The 20650-nt window shown below is 35.9% G+C and overlaps 1 protein-coding gene across 2 annotated transcripts; it reads left to right on the top strand.

Moving 5' to 3' along the window:
* The first annotated feature begins 6099 nt into the window (after window positions 1-6099).
* Window positions 6100-16081, top strand: LOC121418305 (nucleoporin NUP42-like). 2 transcript variants are annotated; one of them, XM_041612104.1, is made up of 8 exons: window positions 6100-6227; window positions 7455-7562; window positions 7599-7920; window positions 9414-9508; window positions 10716-10792; window positions 11349-11435; window positions 12599-12705; window positions 14672-16081. In XM_041612104.1, the coding sequence occupies exons 1-8, from the start codon at window positions 6146-6148 to the stop codon at window positions 15153-15155; spliced, it is 1362 nt and encodes a 453-aa protein (XP_041468038.1). In that variant the 5' UTR covers window positions 6100-6145; the 3' UTR covers window positions 15156-16081. The 2 variants fall into 2 exon arrangements, with proteins under 2 accessions (XP_041468038.1, XP_041468029.1); XM_041612095.1 differs by having other exon boundaries at window positions 7455-7920.
* The last annotated feature ends 4569 nt before the right edge of the window (window positions 16082-20650 follow it).

Genomic DNA, 20650 nt, shown 5'->3' with positions numbered 1-20650 from the left:
ATTTGTACTGGTAGGGCTATATAAACTTCAATTTTATGTGTTGGAAATGGTAAAGCAATGGTTTATATTACTTTCTAAAATAAGTTAAGGATTCATTAATGCCTTGATATATCTGTTTATTCACATCGAAGTGCTAAATCGGCGCTTTTTTGTTCTATCAGAAACTCAGTTTAGGAGTTTGGTTGTCAGACATGTCTAAACAGTGCTTTTCATTTTCACAAATTATATTAAAAGCTTCGTGAACAACCAACTCTGTCGAAGAACCTTCTTATTTTAAATAACATTTGGCAAGGTCTAAAAAATGAGGGAAAGGGGGGTGGAAAATGGGAAAAATTGATAAAGATGAAAATCAAAAGGAGGGGAGGAACTAAAAAAAAAGTAGATAGAGAGAGCGAAAGAGATAAAGAGAAAGAACAACGACAAAGAGGAGGGAGGGGAGGGCAACTTGATGTTTAACCTAAATGTTGGTCAAACCGCCCGAGCGTTGTTGGAGCGGTCATGGAGTGGAGAGAAAAAAATCATCACCGCTCGCTACCATTCACCATTTTCGATTTCGATTGGATTTTTTTTGTTTTCGATTTTTTTTCCCCCAATTTTGTGAGCGAAATTCGACCCTCTCTCCCTACCGCTCCACGATCGCTCCAACAACGCTCGGGCGGTGTGACCAGGCCTTAAAGACATGGTCACACCGCCCGAGCGTTGTTTTCTCTCCGCTCCATGACCGCTCCAACAACGCTCGGGCGGTGTGACCAGGCCTTTACAGTGTGTCGAATCGATATCCAACCAATTGAGGCGCCCAAATTGACCGGAAAATGTAAAGGTGCCATAATGGTCTTAATATCAGGGGCACCAATCTGTTTCCTTATAATTGACAAAGGGCACCGATTAGATTATAATTTTTCGATGCGCCTATTACAATTACTATAAACATTCTCTAAATTAATAATAATTAATTTTGAGTAATTTTGACCGCACACAATACAAAAGATTAAAGCTTTACTGTATATTCTTCATTCCCAACCTTATACATGTAGCTAATATATTTATTCAGGCCTCTATGATGAATCTAGTAAACAATTTTCATTTACTTTTATTTATAATTATATAACAACCTTAACAGGAGATCTATTTATTACTCACAATTACATCTCCTCAAGTTCATCTACTAAAATATACTATCCAACTGCAGCACTGGGAGCTCATTTTGGGTGCAACTTTGCGCCTGTAGAAGTATTGTGCACCTCTAATGGTGCAGTTAACTACATTTTTTCACACATTTAATATGGTGCGAAATATGCACCTTGAATGCAAACCTTTTAGGTCCAAATAGGCATTAATTTTCCGGTGCAAACAGCACAACAGGTGCATTTTACTTCTTTTTGTAAGTGTGACCACAATCTTTGTAATTGTATCCCTTAAATATTTATATTCTCAGATATAATTGACAGCATGGCTCTGGGAAGCAGGGGTGCTGGAGATGCCCCAAGATATTTTTCCTTGGGGTGCCGGGTGTATTTTTCTCCAAAGCAGCACCCCCTTTAATTCTGGCAGGTGCTAAAAATGGGAATATGTAGCTAAAAATTACTTATATTTTGTAGTGAAACACTTTTTGTTTTGGGGTTCTTTTTTTTTTGCTTGTAAAATTTTTGAAGTGAAACTTTTTTATGACCTTTATTTTGTAGTGAAACCCTGTTCAAAGGGCCCTGCCTGACAGCCGCTACCTTCATTTCCTTCTCCAAGAATTTGAACGTGAGAGTAACAAAAGAACCAAATTTCAGAATTTGACAAAATGAGAGAAAAAAAACATTGTAATTTCTAAGTTCTTTCAAAGGGAGGACAAGGAGATCCGAAGCTGGCTACCAACTAATACAAAACCCAACTTGAATAGGGTAAACCTATATGTCACACATAGATCATTTATTCTCAATTTCCTTAAATTGATCTAAGGCTGACAAGTTTGACAGAGTCGGGGGAATTTCATAACATGTGGCAATATTCTGCTTTGTGTGTTGGTAATCCATGGATATTTAGCTAGCGCTAGTCATTAATTTAGCAACGGGAAATTGAGCACGAGCTCCGTTGTCCGTTTGCAAACATTTCAGAAAATTAACGTCCACTCCAGATATGAATACCGCCACCACAAGATGTTGCGCCTGTCATTGTTACCATGGTTTCAAAAGCCAAGGACTTCCATAGTTACATCAACCCTATATAATTATCACGACTGCAGACCGTTCAAGTACTGCAGTTTGTTGATCATCCATCTTGCTTTTTTAAACTTGTTATCTTTATTTTTTCCTCGTCATTGTGTTATTTTTATTCTTATTCTATTTTTTATTTGGGGTTTGCTTCGACATTTAATAGTTACCCAGTATAAGACAAATTACACAATGTAACGCATATTATTGTATTGCAGCCTGTCTAATATTGTAGTTTTAATGCATTGTCGTTTTCGAAATTGCATCGTGTTCATTTTTCTTTTTCTTTTATTTTTTTCTTTTTACATTTTACCTTCATACATTATTTTGCTTGTTGGTTGCTTGCTTTAGGGTGTAATAATTATTATTTAATGGTTATCTGCATTTGTGATTAATGATAATCGATGCAAAATTCCTTACGGGGGTCGAACTATTAATAGAAACACTTAATTTCTATGATTAGTAGTAGATTTTCAGAAAGTGTAATTGACTTTCTAGGCAGCAGCCCCAAAACGACTTTAAGTTTTTACAACTTCATTATGCAATTTCAACTATTCTTGATATTTTGCTAGAATCCTGAACAGCATTACAAATCTACGTTAAAATTTCTTTGGGAGAGATTCCAAATCCAAGATTGCAGGGCCAGTGGAACGTAATTTTGTTGGGGGGGGGGCAAAGCCAAAAAATGGCACTTATTTGCCAAAAAGGGCATTTTGGTGCAAACGGATATTTTCACCATGAGATTATCATCTGTGTAAAGAAGTTGTGTGTTTTGTAGTAGTTCAGTTGAGCAATTTTTTTATTGATAAGTTATATATTTAGGTTTGGATTATTTTCAAATCTGAAATTGTAAATCTCGCTTTTTGGTCAATTATGGACACAATTAATGTTGAAAGGGTCTTTTTGTGAGATGATGCGAGCCGCGAATCACGAGCTCAAACTTTGGAAATTTCATGTAATAAGACGTGAAAAGTAAACTTTCATAGCACTTTTTGAAATCAAGAAAAAGGATGTGAATCTTTTCGAAGAAATAACGCGAGTGCGAAGCGCGAGCTGAAATTTATACTGATCAGAAAAGGAAACCTTTTAAAGATTGCATTTAGTGACTCATGAATAAGGTACGGGCTACATATCTCACCAATCGAATAATGCGAGCGCGAAGCGCGAGCTGAAAATTTGTGACATTCCAAGCAGAAAACTGGAAATTCTAGGCATTTTATTTAACCAAGAACAGAATGAACACCCTGATAAACAATACTTGGTGAGAGCGCAAAACACCAGCCCCAAAAATGTGGAATATTCCAACCTGAAAACTGGACATTCTAAGCATTTTTGTATGAATAACATGAGTATTTTACTAATTATTAATGCAAAACTGTGATTTTTCTCACCTGAAATCTAGATATAGCACTGTTTGTAACCAGGAACAGTATGATTACCTGAATAAACAATAATTGCTGCGAGCGCGAAAAATATCGGAACTCCTCTGCCTCAGCGGGAGGATGCACGTGCATCAACCCCCATGCAGCCTACGCCCCTTGAGGGGGGCATGACAAAAACATACTTTTGGGTTCGAGGCAATGCTCAAAAGAGCCCTGGAAAATCCTCATTCAGCTTATCAAATATTGCAGATTTAGCCCCAGAAATAAAGGATAATTTCACCTAAAATACATAACCCAAAGTCATAAGAAGGGGAGGAAGGGAAAGCGTGCGGCGGTGGTTGATCCATGAGGAAGCTCCATGGGTGATCTGTGCCATCGAAGACTGCCCTCTTTTTTTCTTTTCTTTTCTTTTCTTTCGTTCTTTCTTTCTTCCTTTCTTTCTTTCTTTCTTTCGTTCTTTCTTTCTTTCTTTCCTTCCTTCCTTCTTTATTTCTTTCCTTCCTTCCTTCCTTCTTTTTTTCTTTTTTCTTTCCTTCCTTTTTTCATCTATCTCTTGGGAAAGAAAAGGAAAAATCCAACGAACATAAAACTCAAATTGAAAATTGGATGTAAAACAAGAAATTCATGACATTTTAAAGTTTCGCTTAGTCAGTATGTAAATGAGGGGACTGATGACATCCACTTACTATTTCTTTTGATACATGAAATATTATTCAAACAATAAAAAACAAAAGAAATTGAGAGTAAGGTACCTCATCGTCTCTCATTTAAATATCATTGAGTTGTGCATCGATCGAACCAATTGGAAAAAAAAAATAATAGCGAATCTTTAAAATGTCATAACTTTCTTATTTTACATTCGAGTTTGGTGACATTTTCAGTGTACATTTATGCTTGTTTGATTTTTTTTGGCATATCAACAATTTTCTGGGGTGGAATTGACCTTTATGGTAATATTTTATCACCCGAATTCACAATTAAATGTCTAACCTAAACCATGACAGATCTTCGAACACTTTGAATTTTTTAATTTTCTGGTTCATTAATTGTATCATCTGTATGAATTATATAGAGATATCCGGGGGGGGGGGCACGTACTCCATTGACGAGTGGAACTATGCATGACCATGGTCACCATGGCCATGGGATTTCGAAAAGCACCCTAATCAAGTATTTTCCATGTTCTGAAAATGCCCCGGGAGGGAAGGGGCACTTTCTTAATTTGACAAGTGGATACCATGCGCGACCAGGAGATCTCAAAAAGCACTCTAAACAAGTATTTTCCATGTTCTGAAAATGCATTTCCGGATGAAACCCTACCCTTAACAAGTATTGGAAAAAGAACGGTACCCTTGACAAGTATTCCCTGAATTGACCCCCTAAACAATGCCCTTTTTACACAGGATTTTCTTAACCCCGGACTATCGCTAACCCCGTACTATCCTTAACCCCGTACTATTTTTTTCCTTTTCACACATGCCAAATTGTTATTGCTAATCCCGGATAAGGAATGCTTGCTTTTCACACACGAAACTTGCTAACCCCGGACTAGTGGTTTTTGTCGATCATTCGTAGTACAAGTACTTCACTCGTACACTTTTTACACACGCTAAAATTTTTAACCCCGTACTATAGGTGGGGCCAAATTGCCATTTAGCCCCACCTATAGTACGGGGTTAAGCTTAGCCCATTTTCGTTTTACACATGCGATCTTAACCCCGTACTATTGCTCTTGCGGCACCACAATTGGTGGGATAACCCTGCTTTTTGCAGGGCCAAATAATCCCGTACTATAGGTGGGGTTAGCCCACTTTGCAAAAATGCTGTGTAAAAAGAAAGTAGGCTAAGCTTAACCCCGTACTATAGGTATGGCTAAATTGCCATTTAGCCCCAACTATAGTACGGGGTTAAGGAAATTTTAGCCTGTGTAAAAATCTAGTTAACTGATATGTCACGGGCGTGATCACAGACGTCGGCTTTACCTTTACTGTCATAGTACCACTCAAATCGGACCCTAAAAACACGTAGTGTTAGGGCAAAATGCACATCCTTAATAAAGTGTTTCAGATGTTTGTTTGTTTTTTTACATAATTATGTAACCCTCGCAATTGGACCGTCACGGTATATATTGCTTTGACACCCTTATGACGTTACATACATAACGTGCTCTATTTTGAAAAAGAGATCCATTTTACTTGTTTTTTTTTCTTTCTTTCTTTTTGGGGGTCACGCATGATATCCACTCGTCAATGGAAGTGCCCCCCCCCCCCTCCCCGACAGATACATGTATCATAATATGGTATGATTATGTCACTCAAACTTCTATCAGTTTTGTATAATTTATGCATTACAAATAATTTATTTTATCTGTATATAGTGTTTTGTTGATTTATTTTGCAATGTGCCATTACTTGCATGATTTGAACTGAACGAAATTCATAAATACATGTAGGCCTAACTTGTTACACTACAAAACAAAAATAAAAATATCAAATAGAAAATACTATTTGCCGATACCATAGAAAGAGAAAACCTTGAATGAATTGGGATTTTATATCATAAAAAATGCCTGTTTGTCGTTATTTTCAACAAGGAAACTGTCGATTTGGTGATAGATGTCGATATGAGCATCCTAGAAATCAGTCAGGTATGTTTCATTTCTTGGTATTGAAGGAGGTTCTTCGATTTTCGACGAATCTCTGCACCGTGCCATTTTTTGTAGGTGCCCCATGCACCTAAATTGGTGTAAGCTCCAAGTCCAAGTTAGATCTAGAATCAACAATGGCAACAGTTTCGGTCTCTGTTAATTTTTGCTGAGCTGAACTCCAAAAATTTGTTTTATATTAAAAATATGAAAAGATGGGGAAAACTTTCCACCCTGTTTACATTACTTTCTTGTTTTTCGACAGCACGCATATCTGGATATAGCCTAAATATTAATTCCCTCTAGAAAAATCTAATTATTTTCTTTCAAAATAAAGGCCTGGTATATTTGTTTTATATCCTTCTTTTAGAACATAAGAACAATAGAACTTGATAACCTAGTTGTACTTTTATTTCAGCCCTTTTTTAAATAAAGGTAACGCGCTGCACTGACTTACCTACTTTTCCTGAAGCGACACGCTCAGTGGAACATGGATTAGCGCTGCGCCGTCCCTTCACAAGACTTGCCCGGTAGAGACGCCACACTGACCGTGTGCCCGAGAGGCCGCATGATCTGCGACATCACTGATGGAATAGTGCGTTATTCCATCATTGACATAAATTAATTTTCTTCAGTGGAAATTTCATTTTCAACATCATCGCAAAATAGTGAGAATATGTTTGGACTTAGTGACATGATCCTATCTAAATCAATCAGCATACAGGATTTAATTTATGTAGGATATACATGCAAAACAATACATGTAGCACCGGTGTGTTGGCTCAGTTGGTAGAGCATCCGTCTCACAACAGGAAGGTCGGGGGTTCAAACATTGGCCGTGTCAGACCAAAAGATATTAAAAGAAGGGAGTTGCTGCTACCCTGTTTGGGGTTCAACGATTGAAGGGATAGAGCCTCGTCGATCTGGGCCCATGATCAATTGGGCAAAGCTTTGTGAAGTATTTCATTTTATGTCTATTTCGAACAAGAAAATATGGATTTTCATTTCATCATTCATCATATTTGGTTAACTAAACCTTCAGTATTCTATGCTTTTATTAAAATCTAAATTTTTATAGCAATTTAAAGAATGCTGAAAGAAAGTGTAATACATGTATTTGTTACATATTAAGACTTATACTTCTGACAGTGAATTAAAACTTTGGAAACAAGTATTATTTAGAGTGACCTTTTTAATTTTCTTTTTTACCTTTTATTTTTTTGTGTGAAGGGTTTGGCAACCAAGGCAGTTTCAGAGGTGGCGGAGGAGGAGGAGGGGGAGGATCCCAGTCACAGTATAAATGGAGCAGCTCAAACTATGGTACCCAGCAACACTATGGTACCCAGCAACACTATGGTACCCAACAACACTATGGTAGCCAGCAACAGAGGGGTCAAGGATCCAGGGATCTCTTTTCAGGAGGAGGAGGAGGAGGTGGAGATGGATCGTGGGGGAACAGAGGGAGCCATGGTCAGGGAGGCTACCAAGGAGGAGGCAGGGGATCTTGGGCTGGAGGTGGATCAAACCGTGATGGGGGGTTTAGGGGAGGAGGAGGGGGAAAACAAGTGAATTTTAAAGATTCATTCAACACCTTCCAGGGAAATAAGTTCGGAGCGCTTGCTGACCAAGGCTCAAGGGACGATAGGAGCAACCAGGCACATGGTAACACACAAGATGTCTCTGCCCAGGAGATTATGTGAGTATAGATTTCTATCAAGGATGTCTAGCTTAGAAGATCTCTCCAAATCATTTCCAGTGTTGTGCACTTTATGCCGTATTGCTGAATTGCTAAGTTTCTAACAAGACCTTTTCTTCAGTTTGTTTTCTTCTGTACTTTATCCAGACTTTTATTGTATACCCTGATTGAAGCAATAATTTACAAATAGCCTGAGAATGAAGTTTGATAATGTAAAAAGGCAAAGTATTAGTCATGATTGTCATTATTTAATGAAAATCTTTTCTTCATTTTAAAATATAAATGCACCTGGTGTTCAAAAAAATGTTAATCTGAGTAAATAGAGAAAAATCAAGCCAGCAAAATGCTGAAAATTTCATCAAAATTGGATGTGAAATAAGAAAGATATGACACTTTAAAGTTTTGCTTATTTTTCACAAAACAGTTTGTTTTTCTATTGTTTGAATTATACAATATTTCATTTTTTATAGATTTGACAATAAGGACCAAAATTGACTGAATCATACAGTATAAAACAATGCTCATTCCATGTGTTCATGGAGGAATTAATCGTTGTTTTACTCGACAATGAGGAGGAAAATAGAATATTCTATATTTCATATAATAAAATATAAATGAAATAGTGAGTGGATGACGTCATCAGTCTCCTCATTTGCATACCCACCAGGATGTGCATATAACTGTTTTGTGAAATTAAGCGAAATTTTAAAATGTCATAATATTATTATATTACATCCGATTTTGATGAAGTTTTCAGTGTTATGCTTGTTGGATTTTTCTCTTTTTATTCAAATCAACTTTTTGTTGGGGTGAACTTGTCCTTTAACAAACCACTTCCCCCATCCTAAAATGTACCCTCAATTTTCTGTTAAAATCAATCCACTCATTATTAAATGCCTTGGTTTGACTTTAAAAATCTGAGCTGCAAGGTCCCTCTTGTCACCTGTGAAGCCTTGAAAAACTGCAACTGAAAATCATTATTAGACAGTGCTTTAAAGAAGTGAAAAATATGGAACGTCAGCAATGTCAACATCTAAATTGCATGTTTGTTCAAAATATTTTCCAGATATGTATATTCATACATTCATTGTTTTCTTCAGAATTCTGTGTGCTTCTCAAAATTTGCAAGAGACATTGTGCAAATTTCCTATAGTAGAAATTGTGACATTGATGGATTTCCATATTAGCTGAGATTGATTAGATCAATCGTCACTCTTTGTTAGACAGGGCCCAGAAACACTATAGAAATACATATATATATATTTTACTAATATAAGACTCCCCATGAGATGAATTGTATAAAGATTTTCAGTCACCCAGACAACTTGAAAGTGTCTTCTCGAACTTGATTTTTTTTTCCAGTATTTATTTTTATCCATTTGAACAATAAGACAACACTCATCGAACTACACAATTTTTGTTTAAAAAGGACCTCTGTCATGTTAACCTTTGTTTTGAATTACTGACTTGCTTCTTTGTTTTTTCTTTAACAGGGATGGTATTCTCTATGACATGGAGGAATGGGAGAGTGGGAAGATGTGGCCTTTTAGCTGTTACGGACCTAACAAATCAAAGTCTTGCTTGGCAGGTCAGTTTCATTCACTGATCTGAATACTATATGGATGGGCGGTGGAGCATCCCGGACTGAAGCCATCGTCCGCCATCTTAGGACCGTCAACACAGCGAACAAAGCCATTTATTCTACTCGTAATGGACTGGATTTTAATGCTTTTTCTCATGTTTTAACATCACAGAAAATAAAAACCTATATCATTTTTTACAAGACTGATAATAGCACTTCTCCAAACTCATGATGTCCACATCCATGACTTCATTTCTGGAAAGCCAATCAGCGTGCAACTGCCCATCCAGATAGAAATCAGATCAGTAGTTGTATTATTCCGTAATGTCAAATTCGCAATGACAGAGGTGCCAATTTGCCAAGTAGTACTGATTTTTTTCAGTACTGTATTTAGCACTGAGAAATGAGATGAATGTTGATGGTGTCATGCAAAATTCTGTTTCTTAAATTATTTGTCGTTGTCATACAGGTTTTTTTCTTTAAATACTGATTTTCAGCTTGGAAAGTAATGAAATATTCTTTTTGTTTAGGTTGGCAGCCCTGAAATAAAATTGTATTAAATGCTACTTCGCTAAATACAACAGAAAATTGTAGTCAAGCAATGTTATGATTTGTTCATTTGGTATCAATGAAGTTTTGATAACTATTGAACTATTGAAGTACTGACAGATATTCTGTTCTGTTTTGCCCGTGTCCTGCATCAACTAGACTATCTGTTTTATTTTATTTCATTTATTTATTTATTTGTTGATTATTTTGTCTATTTATTCATTTATTTGTTTATTCAAAAAAAAATTTTGAGGGAGGGGTTGGAAATCGATGTTGATGCATGCTGTACACATGCTTATTTCAAAGAGGAGCTCAACTTCAAGGAGCTTTTAGCAGACAGCAATTGTCTTGCCATAGAGCCATACATGCACCCATCAGGAGATTCTGGTCGATTGTGCCTTTTCACAATACAGTAGTATTTTGTGAATTTGGGTTTTGAAATTTTTATGTTAATTCAGTATATTTTGAAAACTCAAAGAAAAGTTGCACTCCAAAATTGTCTTTTAAAAATTGAAAAATGAAACATATGGCTGAAAACTTTTTCACTGTAGAGAAAGGTTTTTTGTTTACATTTTTTTGGAGGGGTCATTTGGAAAAAAATTTGAATCATTTTAATGTGCATATCTGAGTTAAAAGCAGCATATTTTCATTGTTTCAACTCTAGGTCTGGAGGATTTATCCCAGGAGGAGCTTCGATTCTTAGCGTACACCGCAGAGAAAGCTAAGCAGTTTGACCAATATGTAAGAATTTTGTATGTTAAAAAAAACACTTTCATGTGTGACCAGCCACCCCCAAACACAACAATAATTCACCAGTGAAGGTTCTCTGTAAAAAAGAAACTTGGTCTTCAAAAAGTAAAACTTGCTCACATTTTTTTTTCTTTTTTTTAATCAGTAATCACTTTGTCTACGAGTGGTTTGTCTTCTTCTTAGATCATATAATACCACATAGGGTAAACCCATTTTGTTTGCTTTAATGTTGATCTACTTGTCAGTTGGTCTACCCTACACGGAATGTGGTTCACTAAATTTATTGTTCATTTAGTCTAATGCCCTACTCTGTCTAATTTCCACTTTATGTTCTTATTACTGGTTACTTTGGCAGATGAAAATTTGGTCCATTAACAGTTCATCTACCCATGTAGACTAAATGGCGTTAGACCAATTTGATATAAGATGGACAAAGATATGGCTTATTGACTGGAAATTATGTTAATAAATGCTCAGTAACTTTGAAAATGTACTTGCAGTGGATTTTGCGAATAATTTTTTTCAATTGCCTGTTTTTTGTCAATAGAGGGCAGCCTGTACTACAGCTATGGATGCAGTGAAGAATAAAAGGAACCAGCTTAAGAAGCCTTCCCAGTCCATGAAGAACCAATTGGTAAGTATATCAGATTCATCTTGTAAAGTCTTGATATAGATTTATCTCTGAAATGCTATATTTGTTTGTTTATTTATTATGCATGCATCTCTGATATGACTATTAAAGGACAAGTGCACCCCAACAAAAACTTGATTTGAATAAAAAGAGAAAAGTTCAACAAGCATAAGAGTGAAAATTTCATCAAAATCGGATGTAAAATAAGAAAGTTATGACATTTTAAAGTTTCGCTTCATTTCACAAAATAGTTATGTGCACATCTGGGTAGGTATGCAAATGAGGAAACTGATGACATCACTTACTCACTATTTCTTTTGTATTTTATTATATGAAATGTGAAATATTTTGATTTTCTTGTCATTGTCATGTGAAATGAAGTCATTCCTCCCTGAACACGTGGAATTCCATTATTTTAACATTTTGTGCTTCAGGCAAGTAGGTCCTAATCATCAAATTCGTAAAAATTGAAATATTGTATAATTCAAACTATAAAATACAAAAGAAACAGTGAGTGAGTGACATCATCGACTCTCTCATTTGGATGTAACTGGCTCGTTCATATAACTATTTTGTTAAAAATAAGTGAAACTTTGAAATGTCATAACTTATTTTAAATCCAATTTCGATGAAATTTTCAGCATTGTGCTTGTCTGATTTTTCTCTATTGATTCAAATCAACATTTTTCTGAGGTGGACTTGACCTTTAAGTGATATATTTATTTATTCACTTATGCATGCATGCAGTGCATAGGCTAACTAATATTCAAACTAGCGGAATATTGATTTTATCTCTCATATGACTTGATGAAGTGCTATATTTATTTATTTATGGAAATATATGACCTCTGTGACCTTTGATCCCATGACTTCAAATCAATTCAGGTCATTGTAAATAAGCTTTTTCGGTAAACCGGTATTATTAACACAGCCCAGTATGGAACATAGAATGGTGTACATACTGCCACCCAACATTTAATGCTGTGATATCAACATACCACATAGAGAGCAAAGACAAAACCAAAAAACAACAACATGGTTTAAAATTACCCTCAAAAATATTTGTCTTAAATCATAAACATTAGAAAAGGCATCTGTAAATGTAAAGAAATAAGAAAGAATACATTCTTTTTTCGTATACAAATATGCATTTCTTATTAATTTAGGTGGACATGTATAAAGGAGCATCTGATAAGAATCCATTTGCAGAAGCCAACCCAACTAATATCTTTGGTAACAGTGTCCCGTCCCTAACTGACATCTTCGGTGCCAAGTGAGTATCGTATGCGTTCAAGTTTGTAGAAAGATTAGGTAAACAGGGAATGAAATGAAATGCTTCGAAAAAATATACCAGTTACGTACTCGAAGAATGGGAAACGTGTGTTGATTTGTTATGGAACAATCACTTTTATATTGATAGATTTTTGTTTAAATCATTATTCCATGAAACCTAAAGTAATTGAAAGTTTCTATCATGATTTGCTTTTTCCAAAATTATCAGGTAGCAACACGATATTGAATGAAATATCACCCCAGTTATTACTTTAAAAGAAATTATAAAATTCATTCCAAAATTTTTTAGCATCTGATCACAATGCATGTTGCCCTCAACATAACTTTCATAATGTGAAAACTTAATTCTTTAAAAAAATCTTATAACCAATTGATAATGCTAATTCAATTTGTAGGATTCTGATTGAATGGACTTAACAAAGTTGGTTGCAACATTTTTTTGTATAGATATATATTTTTTTTAATATTCCATACATGTATTTCTTTTTTTCTACTTTTTTCAATGAAAATCATCAGCAACACCTTTGATATTAAGCAACATATTCAATTTAGTTTCATCAGTGAAAGTAACAATGATGAGATATTAATGAATTTTGAAATAAGAAAAAGAATTTGTGTTAGATTTGTTCATGAATTCAAATTATTTTACCAGTTATCTCAGATTTGGTATAAAATGGGTACCTGGCAGGAATTTATCGCTTTAAATGCTAGTGCGCTGTAAAAGGCTTGCCGGGCTGAAGACAGGCGAACAATTTCCAACATCCCTTTGGAAGGGCAGAGAGATGTTAAATGGTGTGTGATATGCACTGTACATTATTAGTGTTATTGCACAAGATTAAAAAGAAAGAAAAAGTCAAGAAACAATGTAATTAACTTTCATTGTTTGTTCATTCACCTGCAATCCATGATCAGAGTAGTAACACTGTACTATAGGTGTGTGATATTATTACATGTATCTTGAGGGCTTCAAGTACTAGAAATGACCTTCGAACCTGGAATGTTCAGCTACCTGTCAGAAGTTTCAATGATTGGAAATGCAGTCTTTGGCCGGCACCTTAAAGGGTTACTCCAGGCTGAAAATTATTTGATTTGAACAGATTAAGTAAAGTCAGACTGACAGAACACTAAAAATGTTATCAAAAGTGGACAAGGAATAACAGAGTTATGACATTTTAAAGTTTTGCATTATACATCAAATCATGAATATGCAATGAGCAAGCTAATAATGTCATATCTCACTTATTCTTTGTATTGTATTATATGAATTATTGAATTATTTTTATTCACATTTTTCCTCCCAAGAATTCCAAGACATTGGATTGACTACTGATTTAATGTGTAAAGATAAACATTGCTGCAATCTAAATCATACACACATTTTATATGAAATATATGATATGATTATTTCATGTAATGACATAAGATAAGCAAAGTGGGGACATTGGATCATCAGCCCATCTGTTGCATGTTCATAATGACATGCATATAACTGTTTTTGCAAAATATTGCATATCTCAAAAAATTGCTCCAAAGCATGATTTTATATTCAAATCTTTTTATTCCCAGCTAAAATTCATGAATTTTTGGCTGGGTTGAAAGCGGAAACAAAATCAATAAAAGTTTGAGTATCATTTAATGAGCAATAAGAAATTTATGAGCATTTGAATTTTGTAATCACCACTGCTATGGAGATCCTCCTATTGGTGATGTAAACAAGATCTATGAGGTCATCCATGTACAACTACTCTCCCCTATTGGACACTGAAGCTATACCCCAAAACATCTCTTTTTTGCCTATTTTGATGACTTTACATACAATTCATGATGTAATATTGTGAAAAATCTATGACATGTCCTCTCATAAAAAATGAACACCTGATCTTGCCTTGATCTTGAATTCAAGTGGTACAATGATTTCATTCTCCTTTAACTAATTTCCCTTCCAGCCTTGCCAACATCAAAGTGGCGTCAGATTCCAGCACAAGTACAGGAACAATGTTTGGGAAGCAACCATCAACAGGTTCATCTCTTCTAGGTGTCTCACCTGGGGCAGCAGAAAGCGCACCTGCTGCGCCAAGTAGCTCTTCACTCTTTAACAGAACTCAAGGTCCCACCCAACCTGTCTTTGGTGGTGCAGTTGGGAAATCAGATACACCAGCCCCTGCCTTTGGATCAGCGCCATCCAGTAGTGCTTCTTCCGCTTCATCGGTCTTCGGATCGGGGTCACAGACCTCTGTAGGATCCGGTACAGGTTTGTTTGGTAAAGGACCATCGACTCCAACTGTAGATCCCCAGCAACAGAAGGCAGAGTCTAGGACTTACACCCCAATGGCATCATTGACTCCTGAAGAGAAGGAACAGTTTGAAGCACCGATATTCACTTTAGGGAAAGTACCTACAAGGCCACCGCCCATTGAATTGGTGAGATGACACAGCTGACCAATGAGAACAATGCACTGTAAGACAGAATGGAAGAAAAGGAATAATTCGATGCTGACAGTCAACAAGACAGAGATATGGGAACAGACGGTCAGGATACACCTGAATTTAGAAATGGAAATCAGAATATTATTCTTTATTCCAAATTTGGCATTTTAATTATCGTCATTTGTGTCAATATTTGTTTCCTAGGGTAGACACTACTTACGAAAAGCTTTACTATTGGGTCCTTCATATTGTACCCTCCTTCAGTCTAATTTGCTAGTCACCTAGTTAGAAGGCAGTGGGTCACATTTTCTTACCTGTAATTCTTTGGTATGCTTCAACAAGGACTTGAACCCATGGTCTTCCAATACAGATGCTCTCTGGGGATGTGCAGCTGAAAGAGGTATTTATATGTATCTACAGAGCCTTGGGTGAACTCTTTAAAAAACAGACTAGACCAGCACAAAAGGGATAGCAGAGTCCTTGTACAGACTTTTTGCCCGGTGGAAGGAAGTTTCCAAATTGACAATCAATTCTGCTCCTTGTATACACACCCCTTCCCTATTTTATATTCATATTGCATGAAGAATATTTCATTACCCCATGTGTTATGTGTGAGTATGAATTAACCTTCAAAACATGACAAGCCCGTTTTTGGTAGATCATAGCGGGAGTGGTGGGGTTGACTGCATGATCGTGTCTGTGTCATCATCCATACAAAGCCATTCTAAAAACCATTTTGGTTTGACATGCAGGTGTGACACCAAACGTATCTTCAGAGCTACCTGGGCATGGCAAATTTGGTCTCGGAAGTCGTGTGATATTTGAAAGTAAAAAAAGACATTTGAAACTTTGCAGGAACATCGTATTTGCACTTTATATTGCATGAAGTGTCACAGACATTCTGGGTCTTGTTAAGGTGATGGGAAAAACAGTTTTAAAAAATTGTAGGACCATGTATCAATTGGATAATATCTTGGCTTGTAGGCCTTTATTCTGAAGTCGGGTTTAATTCAAAGTCTGGTCTCAAGATGTAGTTTTAACTATGGATGGCCAAAAGAGAAATAATCTCTGATGATACAAGTTCAATTTATCTGCTAATTTGACACTCAAATGGTTGATAACTATCTGTCAATATAGCTTCTGAAGGTTTCCATGGCAAAGGGTGTTGTCACCCACGTCCGGAGATGTAGATGTCATTTGACTTATCTAGCCAATCAGAGACATGTACCCTGCAAGGTACCGTGCATACGGCACTTCGACAGAGTATATAAGGCCTGCTATTACAAACTTTGCTCATTCTACTGAGGTCGACAAGAACACACTTGTCGAAACATCGAGATTGGGTGGTCCTTTTCAGGACCAACACTTGCCCAAGAAAGATATATGGTGTTTTCTTCATCATTAAAGCATAGTAAATATTAGAAATATACAAAGTAAACAAATTTTCGATATTTTCTGCTTCCCACAAGTTTAGCCCAGAGTTAAACCATGGCTTATAAAGTTAAATGGACTTCAGAAAATGGGTCATAATGGTTACTCATTTGCTGGTGATATCCAAACATGATTATTCACATCTGGGTCCCGTAACACAAAGGTTAGCGATTGATCGTACAGTTGATTTTCATGATGGATTGTACATTGTAGTCAATGCAATCAGTTGTAGAAAAATGTTATACAATCATTGCTAAGTTTTGTATTACAGGCCCTGTTGCTTTTATTACAGTTGTACATCACAATTCACAACAATGTATAGCAAATATTGACAGGGTTGAGGTCAAGTATGAGGTGTCAGCCATGATATTTGGGAGATTATGCATGTAGGTCTAACATCTCATTTGTGTCATCTAGACAAATGAATGAAGAGATTATTTCTTTTTTTTATATTTTTGTCCCCAACACAAGCTTTTTTTAATTGTTTTTCTTTTTCTTTTTTTGGTATGGATGAAAAATTATTAAAGGGGTACTCCGGGCGGAAAATCATCTAGAACTTTTTTACCGAAAAAATGCAAAAACTTTATTGCTTGTCCAATTATGATGAAATTTTCACTGTTTTGTTTGTCAGATTTTACAAATCAAAACACATGATTTTCAGGCTGGGGTACCCCTTTAGAATTCATGATAAATGTGAAATTAAAGGGTTTACTTGTCAATCATGTTACAATGATAATGAAAGATGACATCACTTTCTATAAAGTTTGCCTTTTTATATTTGGTATGGTTTAATAAAACAGTTGAATTAATGTGACTATAAATTATAACAGAGATTGAATGCATTCATTATATATGTTTATGATGATGATTTTAATGATTATGAAAAAAAAAAACGGGTGATCAAAGAGATCAGGAATATAATGATGTAAATTGCAAACTGAATTGGACTGTTGTATGTTCAGGAATAGTGTAGATCCAGACTCTGTCCATCTTACGAAGAGTTGTGATTGATTCCATCAAAGTCACTTTGCAACTGATTTAATTTTGTGTAATTAAGATCAATAACAATTTGAGTTTGATTTTAATCTTGTGGCATGTTGTGGCCCAATGGATTAGACTTCTGACTTTGAAACAGAGGGTCTTAGGTTCGAATACCAGCCATGGCGTAATTTCCTTCGGCAAGAAATTTATCCACATTTAGTGCTGCACCCGACCCAGGTGAAGTAAATGGGTACCTGGCAGGAATTTATTCCTTGAAATGCTTTCACACTTTAAAAAGGTTGCAGGGCTAAAGCCAAGGTAATAATATCTAAGTACCCTTGGACCAACTCGGGGTGCCAATGTAAATTTGAAAAAGCCCCCCTCCCCCCACAACAACAAAAAAAAGGTTTTCACTACAAAATGGTGATCATATTGGTCCAGAGAGATTTGAAATGCAAAAAAAAAATGAAGAAGAAAGGTTTTCACTACAAAATGAAGGTCACTTTAGTTACATTTTCCATTATTACACATCTTCCAGAATACCTAGTGGTGCTGCCTATTAGCACCCCTAGGGCCATGCATTTGGAAGCACATGGGGACATAATGTGTTGTGCGCTATACAAGAACTGCATCATTATTATCACAACTCTTTGTAAGACCCAAGGGATGTTTCACAAAGATTTAAAGCTGACAAAAAGTCATGCTTTAGTGCCAATGTGCACATTACTAGCAGATTATATATTAAATATGCAATCTCATTAATGAATAGGTTTGAATGGGTTTCCAATTTAGTAACAATTTTCAGATGTCCAAATTTGGTGATCAGCTACTGTATACAAATGAGAATCTGTCCATTTTACTTATAAATGTGTGTTAATTATCTTGAAATGCTGATGATACCACATTTGCTCCTGTGAAATCTGCTCCCGTCTTCATATCTCAGAGGGCATACATGTATGGTTAGAGTTAGGATTGTAATAGAACTGTTGGTTCAGAATAATGCAAAGATAATGATGAGGGTCTTTTATATAGTGTTGGAGCTAAGATTTTATGTTTGGCTAAACATGCAAATTTTCTATTGTAGCAAAAGCCGTCATGGAACCGAAAGTTGCAATTTTACATAATTTCTTCAATAGCTGAAAGAATGTTCACCGAATATCTGTATTTTCAATAGATGTACCGTGATTTTCAGTAAATGTACCGTTTTTAAGAGACTTGGAATAAATGAATTTAAAAATGCTCTAAGCCTTTGATCTTTGGAATTCATCGTGTGTGGGAGGAGGGGTGATGTGTTGTGTTGTTTTACTATGTATCTTTGAGTGCAATTCAACTGCCCATTTGTTGCCCCTCCTGAGAAGTTCTCCAAAGTACTCCACTGGCAACTACAATATCTAAAAACCCTAAGACTTTTACCCTACCATCCCCATTAAAAGACCAGGGACTGAAGCAATTTTTGCTCCAATACAATGATATAACATTCATATTAACAACAATAAATCACTGTTTTGTTTATTTTATTCATAAGTGAATGAAAGTATAGTCCGGTTGATTTTGTTTGATTACTTTCATTTAATTTCCCCCTTTTGACAGTTCGACTATCAATTTCATGCAAATTTTGATTACATCTAATCTGATATACAGAAGAAAAGGAAACTGAATATACACATATATGTATACAAGTATATTGCGCCAATTAATGAACTTTGTTTTTGCACACTCACTGCTAAGACAAAATGCATGATGGAATTCATGACGCACCAATAAATTTCGCACTGTATGGTTACTATTCCTAGGCTGTATGTTATCTTTCGCTTTAGCATCGGCTGCTTAAAAAGTGCTTATTCATTCCAGGGAAATAATCCGGCCGGGTAACCCATTCACCGTGCATGTATTTTTTTCCTGACCTTCCTTACACAATAATGTTAACTTTGGCAAATAAATCCATTCAAATTTTATCATCACTAGTTATAGGCCAAGTATATCTGCCCCAGTTTATCTCCCTTTTAAACACTCCTTATCTTTTTCATTGAAAGCTTGTTTAGTGCTTGTCTTTGGGATATTACTATTTTGCCACTCAAGTGAATGACATGAAAAACACTTCTGAGTTTCAAGTGGTGGCGAGCAAAGGGTAAAAACAAAGAGGTTGTACTGTGGTGTGGTGAAAATATGTCTCATGCCAGATGAATTTAACATCGGTTCTTGAGGTATCTCTCTCTCACTCTGTTTCTTTCTGCCCCCCCCCCTCTGTCTTTCTGTCTCTCTCCATCCCTGTTATCCCCCACCCACCCAAACAAACTATACGTGGGCCAGATATGGCAGATGGAGCAATAAAATCTATAAAGATGCAAACGAGCAAAAATGCTAACATTTTTAATACAAAAACATAGATATTTTAATTGTAACAGGATATTCAGAAAACATTAGATTTCACTATTTTCCTTTATCCCCCCCCCCCCCCCCCCGCTCTGGACGTGAAAATATTTGGGAACATGCCCCCAAGCTCTCCTCACCCATCATTATGACAGTGATGCACACTCTCTTCCGCTTTGTGTGTGTTTCTCTGTCTCACATGTCCCTCAACATTTCTTTTTCTCTGTGTATTTATCATGTTTATGCGCCATATAGTTTGCATACATGTGTATTTTTAAATTAGCGATGACAACATCATGCTCAATACTAATGAGTCAAAGAGCAAAGGTTAAATTGTGAATGTCCGATTCTTTCTTCCTACATCATTATCCTTGAGTCAGTCATATCTTTTTTTTTCAGCCGATAATGATTGTGATGGTGGTGGTGGTGGTGGTGATGATGATGATGATGATGATGGTGATGATGATGATGATGAATATGAGTTAATTAATGACGAAGATGATGATGATGATGATAGTAATGAAGAGTTGATGATGATTATGATGATAAAATTATGATGATAAGATGATGATGATGGTGATTATAGAGTTAACGACGAAGATGATGTTGGTGGTGGTGATGATGATGATAATGATGATGGTGATGATGATGATGATGATGATGACGATGATAATGATGATGATGATGACGATAATGATGTTGTTGATGATGATGAC

This window comes from Lytechinus variegatus, chromosome 1 (assembly GCF_018143015.1).
Source record: "Lytechinus variegatus isolate NC3 chromosome 1, Lvar_3.0, whole genome shotgun sequence".
NCBI lineage: Eukaryota > Metazoa > Echinodermata > Echinoidea > Temnopleuroida > Toxopneustidae > Lytechinus > Lytechinus variegatus.
This window is presented reverse-complemented; position numbering and strand designations above follow the sequence as displayed.